At 32.6% G+C, this 9,426-nt stretch overlaps 1 protein-coding gene across 1 annotated transcript; it reads right to left on the reverse strand.

Annotated features, from left to right (window-relative positions):
* Nucleotides 1-503: 503 nt before the first annotated feature.
* Nucleotides 504-6,670, reverse strand: LOC105123857 (2-isopropylmalate synthase 2, chloroplastic-like). Its single transcript, XM_011023614.1, has 12 exons — nucleotides 5,855-6,670; nucleotides 5,106-5,319; nucleotides 4,939-5,019; nucleotides 4,207-4,299; nucleotides 4,028-4,114; nucleotides 3,414-3,514; nucleotides 3,001-3,034; nucleotides 2,835-2,909; nucleotides 2,028-2,111; nucleotides 1,800-1,934; nucleotides 1,182-1,327; nucleotides 504-1,078 (listed from the first exon to the last, which is right to left on the reverse strand). The coding sequence occupies exons 1-12, from the start codon at nucleotides 6,532-6,534 to the stop codon at nucleotides 943-945; spliced, it is 1,866 nt and encodes a 621-aa protein (XP_011021916.1). The 5' UTR covers nucleotides 6,535-6,670; the 3' UTR covers nucleotides 504-942.
* Between the last annotated feature and the right edge of the window lie 2,756 nt (nucleotides 6,671-9,426).

The raw sequence follows: 9,426 nt of genomic DNA on the forward strand, positions 1-9,426 counted from the left end.
GTGAGTCCCAAACAGTCGATAAACTTCTTCACTGTATCCCTTCATCAATGTCTGCTTATACATTCCTACTTAATCTGCTTTGATTTTGCTACATTAAAATTGTTGTTTAGCCTACGGCTACAAGACAACAAATTATTGCGGAATCAAAACATAAAATTTTATGTTATTTTTCCTCCTATGTTACAACAAATTATTGCGGAATCAAAACAGAAAATTTTATGTTATTTTTCCTCCTATGTTTAATTTACGATGTCAAAGAGCTAGGAAGGGAGATTTATTCCATTGTTCTTTCCTTTGTCATTATATATTATGAAATCAGATCAGAAAATTATGCCCTCTTTGGAGGCACCTTTACATCCATACAAGTTTTGAAGGTCTCATTTTGTAGGCAAGAATGCCGGCACCAAGCATAGATTGTCTTTGTCTGCCTCTTGGAAGATGGGAAGAGTAATAGACAGAGACACTTTGGCAGCTGGGGCCTGAGTAATTAACAGGGAGGAAAAGAAAAAGGAAACAAAGAACTGTTTGAGTCTGAGTGTTTACCTCTTCCTATTACAAGTTTCAACAACACAAAAAGATCAAGTACGTCATCTGAAGCATTGAAATAAAACATACCGCTAACACCAACAGGGTTTTCAGGCATGATGACAATCCCACCTTCAAACTTTTTACATGCTATTCAACATTCCCCCCCGCTTTTGCAAGACAGATGTGGCGGTTTGACATGAACAACACAGGAATGAAGAGTTCTCAAACCTCTTCAAAACAAGTTCTTTCACAAAACTACGACCAAAATCCATTGACAGGTTTTCGGTCTTACAGACAATTTTATATCTTCAAACATTTTACATTCTAAAATATATTCTCGCTCGCTTTTGAAAGTAAAATGAAGGAGTTTAGTTTGATATATACCACGCAGGAGAGATGAGTTCAAATGCTTCTTCAAGCAGACACAGGAGTTCTTTCTGTAGAAACCCTTTTCATGGATGGCTGCTGCTTAAAAGCTAACATCTTATTTAATGCACCAATATAAGCCTTGACACTAGAAACAACAATATCCATTCCCGCCCCAGATCCACTGCACAAAAGAAAACAAATAATTTTTTTTTTCATTAGTCAATAAAGTCACAAAACAGACACATCAACTCAAAATAATGCAACACTAAGATGTGCTACTGTACCTAAATGTCCGTTGAAAGGGTTCATCTGTTAAAGCATGGGTCGGTGCATGTTGGTTCTCCCCACGAATTACAACACGGGTAGTGGCTATCGCATCAATGCCTTCTGTAACAGCATTCATGGAGTACTCAAGAAGTGTTACTGGTTCCTGTATATATAGAAAATTGGACACGAGGGTACCAATTTTAGTAAATAATCATCACACCTTAGCAAAAGCAAATATATGCATTTGGAATGGGAAGGTTGTCAGACAACACAAAGTCCATGACCTTCATTTAAAAAAAAAAAAAGGATCCACAGCCCCTAAGAATATCAAGCACATAAAAAACTCAGGCACCAGTCTAAAGCATACCATAAAGTCTTTACAGCATATTAACACTAAAAAAATTCCAATAACAATCAACTGTAAATAATTCCACTGTGACCTTACCCCTTACCAAACAAAAAGGCAACTGGGGTAGGAAACTGGTGGGCAAACCAAAAAAAAAAAATTCAAGGAAAAGCAAACTTAAAGATGAATCAAGTTTAGAACCCTGTTCTAAAATTTGATAAAGACATAATTTTTCAAAATGAAATGGAAATTCTGGCAATGTAGAGAAGTAATTTTGTGTATATCCAACCTTCACAATGAGGTCAACAGCCTTGTAAGCTGAATCTACAGGCCCGGTTCCAAGAGAACATGCAACATGTTCTTCCCCATCAGCACTTAGGAGTTTAACAGTTGCAGTTGAAAGACCAAGGGTTCCACAAGTAACCTGTGTGTCAAGTTCATTCAGATTGATTAGAATGCGGTTGAAACATCATATGAAATGAAAAGATGAACCAGCTGAAATTAAATTTAAACTCACCTGCAAATCATGCAGCTTCCAAACATTTTCTGGCTGAAATACTTCGTCTGACACCAATGCTATCAGATCAGCATCCGTAACTCTCTAGAGCATCAGCAATTTAAATTAAGCCAACAAATAAAGAAGACATTCCCAAAAAAGCCTCCCATGCATGGTTTACTTCCTTTTCAAGAAAGCAAGATTAAAAGACCTCACTTTAATAAAAAAAAATTCTAATGCCAACATCCATTAAACAAGACAGCCATGCCAGATTGTCAAGGCAATCTGCTGCATGTAAGGCTAGGAATCTTCAAATTCTCTACTTTAATGCCACTATCTTTCATCATAAAGTACTCATCAATCTAACCATCATTGTTTTACCTAAGCCTTTTAACAACAAAAAGCTTGGGATGTGTTTGCTTCAGGGGGTGGGGAAAATTTGAAGACAGAATGAAAAAACGAAAATTGTTAGAATATCATGGTTTTCTACGAGTCTCACTCCCACCAGGAGTGTCTTATGATCAAACATAAATGCAACTCATGCTATTATATATTTTTCACAAACAGGGTATACCTAGCTCCAAAAGTTTCTCCTGATTTATTGTCTCAAGTCTCAACATTTAGAGCAGAGAAAGCTACAACCAGCACAAGATCTTCCACTTTTGCAAGATCATAGTGATAATCGAAAAGGCAGTTTAAGACAGGAAAATATGACAAGACATCACTAGAAAAGCAATCCTCAACTTTTATTTAAAGATGCACTTTGTGAAAGTAATATATAAACTTGAGGGCATCACAAAAGGATGCTAAAATTCATCACTAGTTCACCTTTTTCGTTTCAGCTACAGCCTTGAAACGCCAAAATATATTGCCAAGTTGTGCATCATCCAGCTCATAACCAAGCTGATAGAAGCAAAAATAAAAAACTGTTATAGCACAACTCAGAGAATCAGGAAATCCAGTGAACTCTTAACATCTGCAAATCTTTGCATACCTCATTTAGTCGATCTTTCAAAGCATGCCGCCCACTTCAGCATTAAAACAACAAAGAAAATGCCATGATTATAAAGAACATATGAATAAAACAAAAGCAAATAATGAATCAATTATAGAGTCCATCTTAACTAAACCACATAAATATAAGAACAGCGAAATATCAAGAAGGATGCCTATCTCTAATATGAAGTGGTGGATAAACATGGGTTATTGGTTTGCTCATTTACATGGGCAACAAATTAGAATCAATTAAGCCCATTCCAAATCACGTATATGAAATTTTCAAGCATTGTGGAAATAATGAAACTACAAAGAAAAATTAGTTTTCCATTCAAAGGTAATAAGGCATCAATGGCAATATAGGAAGACTAACTATTGACAGTAGAATTAGAAGATTTTGAAGAATGGCACCTAAGTTTTCCAAGGACAATTCCAGCATCATTGGAACGTTCAAGCCCAATATCTTCAGGTGAGATAATCTCATATGTACTTTTGTGTTTCAGCATCCCATCCTTGAAAACACAAATTATACTTAGAATATATCACAGTAAACCAAATAAATTTCCAAAAAGCATCACTCTAATATTCCATGATTAATGAGTATTCAAGGGAACACATATAATCTAAACAAAAAGATCAAGACACCCAGGGCCAGTACCGTGCAGCTTCAAAGAAAATAACTATAAATCAAAAGATAATTGAGAAGACATGTAAAAAACTCTGAACATAGCGTTTTAATGAGAAGCTAAAAAAATGTGAGAGAACCAATGAAAAGTTTAAGCCTCTTATTTAGACACTTACAAAATTTGATAACTTGCACATTCATTTGCATGTCTCATCTTAATTAATCCATTTTGAGAATGAGAAGAAAGTTCTACAGTGGATCCAATTGTAACTACACTCAGATTGCATAAGTGAACAAGCACCTAAATAACATGTATTGGCAACATAGTACAGGTAAGGTAAGTTAACAGTGAATTGATAAAAACAGCATCCATGCTCACTGAAAGTGCAATAATACCAACCTGATGTATGCCACTTTCATGAGCAAAAGCATTAGCTCCAACAATAGCCTTGTGTGGCTGCACATGCAACCCTGTGTACTCTTCTACCTAAAGAATAATGTCAAGCATCATGAAAATCATATTTTATAAACAACAGAATGCAAACCAGGAAAATGCGAAGCGGAGCACAGAAAGAATACCATCTTGCTTGCCATAGTGATGTGTCGAGTATTGATCCCAGTATAAAGACCACCTAAAACATGCTCTCCACGACATTTAATTACCATTACAACCTACATATTTGCAACTAGCATAAGTATACAAAAGAAAAATGAAGGGAAAGAAATATATCCATAGGTGAGAAGCAAGGGTAGGAGAACAGAATTTAAAAGCAAATGCTTCAGTAATTAATACAAAAGCAGAATCTCTTAAATTTCAATGCTGCTTCAGAAAGTCACATAAATATTTCAATGCTGCTTCAGAAAGTCACATAAAAAAGAAAAGAAAAGAAAATTTAGTTATACAACAATCAAATGATAACGTAAAGATCATTCATATAAAACCAAGACCAAGGAAAAAAGAGAAAGGAAGATGGTACAAATTGAGCCACAACAAATGGCCTTATCTGTCTCTACAGACGATATGTATTCTTTAAAACATTAAGATGGAACATGTCATATAAACAGTCCAAATAAAAAAAAAATCTAAGAAAGCAGTCCTCATGTTGATCATCCCTAGGTCTGTTCTCAGGCTATCCATAAGAAAACATTAATAGTGACAACTTTATTCTCGTACAGGCAATTTGAAAATTCCTTTCTCAAGAATTGGGAAAACTGTTTTCAGGGAAAGTGTAGTGCAATTTTCATCAGCTAAATCAGTGACGAAAGCCTTTTTCATCATGCAAAAAAAGGATATACAAGAAAAGCTTTTACCTCCTCCAATGAAGCATTTCCAGCTCTTTCACCGATGCCATTGATTGTCACTTCCACTTGTCTTGCACCTGCACATGCCCCCTGGATTTATTAAAAGTTACAGTGTGAGTGCGATTCAATTTTAAATCAACAGGGATTAAATAGAATAGAAAATGTCATTGGCATACCGATAAAGTGTTGGCAGTAGAAAGCCCAAGATCATTTTGACAATGCGTTGAAATGATAACATTTTCAATGCCAGGAGTGTTTGCTTTTATATCAGCAATCAATTGTCCAAACTCACTAGGAGTATTTATTCCGACTGTATCAGGTATATTCAAAGTTGTTGCCCCAGCTTTGATAACCTCACCCAATATATGATATAAAAACTCTCTCTCTGATCTGGTTTAGGATCAAAATTACAAAATATTTGAAGATTAAATGCAGTCATGTAAACATAAAATTCAACTCAAAACAATAAAAACACCAGCATTCAATTCAAACAGTCATACAAGAAATAAGGAAACCAGCTCTAGAACAAAATATAGATTCATTGAAATTTCTAACGCAAGCAGGTACACTAATAAAAGCATTTTCACTTTCACATCCATTTTCTAACAGTAGGATCTCAAATCTAACAATAAACACACACACACACACACAATTCGACCCTGAATTAGATCATCCAATGACCAAAAAACAAGTCTGTATGCAACAAAATGCTGTTCACAAAAATAAAACCCCAAAACCATTCACAGCCTTCGAAACTAAAGAAATAAGATTGAAAAAACAGTGGCTATGCTTCATTTACACTCATCAATAACATAAACATGTTCTGTCGCTTCTCTGTATCCATAAACCCCAAAGAATTATATCAGAAATTGAGCAAACAAAATTGAAAACAGAAACAAAAAACTCAAAACCCAAAAGTTCAAACCTGCCAGCGTCTTCAGGGCTAAACTCAACATCATCACAACCCAAACTCCTAGCAAATCTAACCATACTTGATGCAATTTCCACAACCTCTTCTTTACTCTTCCTCAACTTATACTCCATATGAATCCCACTGGTGGCAATAAAAGTATGAATCCTCGGTCTTTTTGCATTCTTAACAGCCTCCCAGGCAGCCCTAATATCCTTCTCGTTACACCTAGACAACCCACAAATAACAGGAACATAGCCTTCACTGTCAACTTGATTCCCAACTTCATTAGCAATCATTTTAACAGCTTCAAAATCATCTTTTGAAGCAGCAGGGAATCCAGCCTCGATTATATCAACCCCTAGTTTAGCCAACTGGCGAGCAATGTCAAGCTTTTCTTTGGAAGTGAGTGTTGCGCCAGGGGATTGTTCTCCATCACGAAGAGTGGTATCGAAAATGCGGACGTAATTGGGGTCTGGGATTTTGTTGGGGACGTAGACAGGGCGGGTGGGGGAGGGGGAGGAAGAGGAGGGTAGTGAGGAGGTGATTGTTTTGGTTTTGTGGAGGGAAGTGGAAGTGGAAGGGAAGGAAATGGAAGGAGGAAAAGAGAGTTTTGGGGTGTTCGGAGAGAAAAGAAATCTGTTGAGGGAGATTTGAGAGACGGAGAATTTCGGGGTGGTGGAAATGGAAGCCATGGGAGGAGTAAATTCAAACCCTAAACTGAGAAATGCAAGAGAGGGGAGCAAGGAGGAGCAGGAGGGTGTGGTTTTTCAAAGGAGGCCGGCGCAGTCAAAGCGGTAAAAAGGATTTTGTGTGGTCCGCAGTCGAGATGACTACATGTATATTCATTACACTTTAATTTCGTGGCCGTTTAGCTCGTAAATGTTTGATTAAGAAAAAAAATAATTTATTGTACATGAATTTTACAGTAAATTGTATATGAAACATAGAAAAAAAAATTGCTGTTTTTTTATGGATAAAAGGAAACCATTCTATACTGTTGAGTAAACAGTATAGCATGCCTTTATTGTTTATGGAACAGTGCAGCAGTTTTTATACTTCATTGAATAGTGAAAACTGCTATAGGGGAGCATAGTTTTATTATTGTGGTCGGACGGGTTCAGTTCAATACATAAAATATATTGAAGCGGGTCTAACTTAGTAAAATAAAAAAATATTTTTTATTTTTTAATTATGTTTTATTCACTTAATGATGTAATATTTACAGAATTTAATTATAATTTTAATTTTATTCTTGATTATATTTTACAAGTTATGTTGCTGCACGTTTAAGAAACCAAGAAAATTATCAGATGTATTTTAGACGAGATGAAATTATAGATAGTTGAATGGAATAATAAAAAATATTTTATATAAAGTATTATTTATTTCATGATGTAATAATAATAGTTAAATCTATAATATTTAAATTAAAACCCATTAATATTAATATATATTTTTTAAAATTATTTTATAACCTCAATTTTAAAAATATTCTTAACTAAACACATTAAACTACTTTTTGTTCAAGCTAAATTTCAACCATAATTTTACCCAAACATACATATAAATACAAAATCAACCTCAACTAAAAGTATTTTTTATAAAAATAATTTTTTTCAAACTACAGCTATAAAAGCTACCACAATACTAATAAGACACACTCTTATTTAGAATTGCTTCATCCTCTCTGTTTGCTAAAACTCTTGATAAATTTGTCGTTCTTATTTATTCCTGTCAAATTCTTCATTTCAAATTTAATTTTTTAGTATCAACTTTTTAAACCATAAGTATAGTTACAAGATTGAAAGCATTATGCATGAAAAAACAGTAAGGGTTATAATAATTAAAAAAATAAAATAAAATTCTAAATAAAAAATAAAAGTAATGAGTGTTAAAATTGAAATAAAAAAATAAATCAAAAGGTAACAACAAATTTTAAATTTGAAAGTTAAATTGAAAATAATAAAAAGACAAAAATCAAAAGAACAAATACAAAAAAAACAATACACTATGAACTTGGATTGAAAGGTAAAACTAAAAACAATGAAATTTTCATAAAAAATTCAAGGAAAAAAAATAAAAGATCGTAAAAATAAATTTTAAATTTTAAATATCAAAATATAATAAAAAAAAATTCAACGTGTTCTTTTACATTAAAAAACACTTATAGATGTAAATAAAAAAAATGTACTTATATAATTAAACAACACAGTTACCATTGTGTAAAATAATAATAAAATATTATCAACAATAAAAAAAATTGAGAAAACTAAGTGAAAAAATAAAGATTAAAATATCTAATATCACAATACGGGCAATTTATCTAGTTATATTTAATGAATTCTTCTATTAAAATAAATTGATAATAGAAAAATACATAAAACTTCTAATAGAAATCGATACACACATAAAAATTATTGAACAATAATTAAAAAAATAATGCAAGATTGCATATATAATTTTTTTTATAAAAAAGGTAATTGTATAAAATTAAGAAAAAATCACAAATGAATCATATTTACCTCTCTAAAAATTAAATACACTCAGTATCATTTAAAATTAACTATAATATAATTAAAAAAAACCAAAACTTATTTAAAAAATATAAGAAAATAATGCATTATTTTTAAAAAAATTGAAAAAAAAGAATTAGGCTATGTGTTGTCGGGCCTAGTAAATCAGACATAATAGCACCTGACCCAATAAAGCGTGCTGGCTTTTATTTAAAAAAAAAAATAACTCGGCAAATGACATATTTCAAAAAAACCGATGCCTTGCCTGTATAATCTAAAATCCGGCTACTATGGTGATGAAAAAACAGGGTCCTTTGTTTTTTAACCTAAAATCTCATTTTCAATCCATTTTTAACCCTAAACACTTAGAAAACACTATAAAAACCTTGTTAAACCAATTTATAGCCACCAAAAAACCAATAAACCACCCCAAAACCCAAAATTCACTCGAAACAAAAATTCTTCTTGAGCTCAAATTTATTTTTTAAAGTGTTTTCAAGGTAAATACATATCTAACTGTAACCCTCTTTATTATATGAAACCTTTTGACACAAAAATTTATTGTATTTCTGGCTGAAATCTTTCTCAAGAACCACTTTCTCTTTTTAAGTTGGAATCTAGTGACTTCCTCTCTCTCCTCCCAATAAAAAAGACTACAAAAAGAGAAAAATAAAGTTAAGTATTAAAATGTATTATCTTCAAAATTAAGAGGCTTGTCACTGAATATTTAAAAAATATAAGGGATTAAAATGAATATTTTAACAAAACTTTCAACCTGCCCCTCATATTACCTAAGATTTTAACTTTAGTCTCTTAGCTTTCAATTCAACCCTCCCTTCTTAAAAAAAATGCAATTGGAGGGTACTTTAGGGTCCAAATTGCACAAAATAAACTCAAGGATTAAAGTGAAAATTAAAAAAAAATGCACTTCTTCAATCCACAATGTATCGTGAGAGAATGCATAGTAATTCCAGCATGGTGAAATGTTGTTGCCTTTTAGTTATAGTTAATGAAATTGCAACAGTGGTTTATTTTTAAAAAGGATGTTTATTTTTATGTTTTAAAACTATT

The sequence above is a fragment of the Populus euphratica genome, unplaced genomic scaffold (assembly GCF_000495115.2).
Source record: "Populus euphratica unplaced genomic scaffold, PopEup_1.0 scaffold12.1, whole genome shotgun sequence".
In the NCBI taxonomy this organism is placed as follows: Eukaryota; Viridiplantae; Streptophyta; class Magnoliopsida; order Malpighiales; family Salicaceae; genus Populus; species Populus euphratica.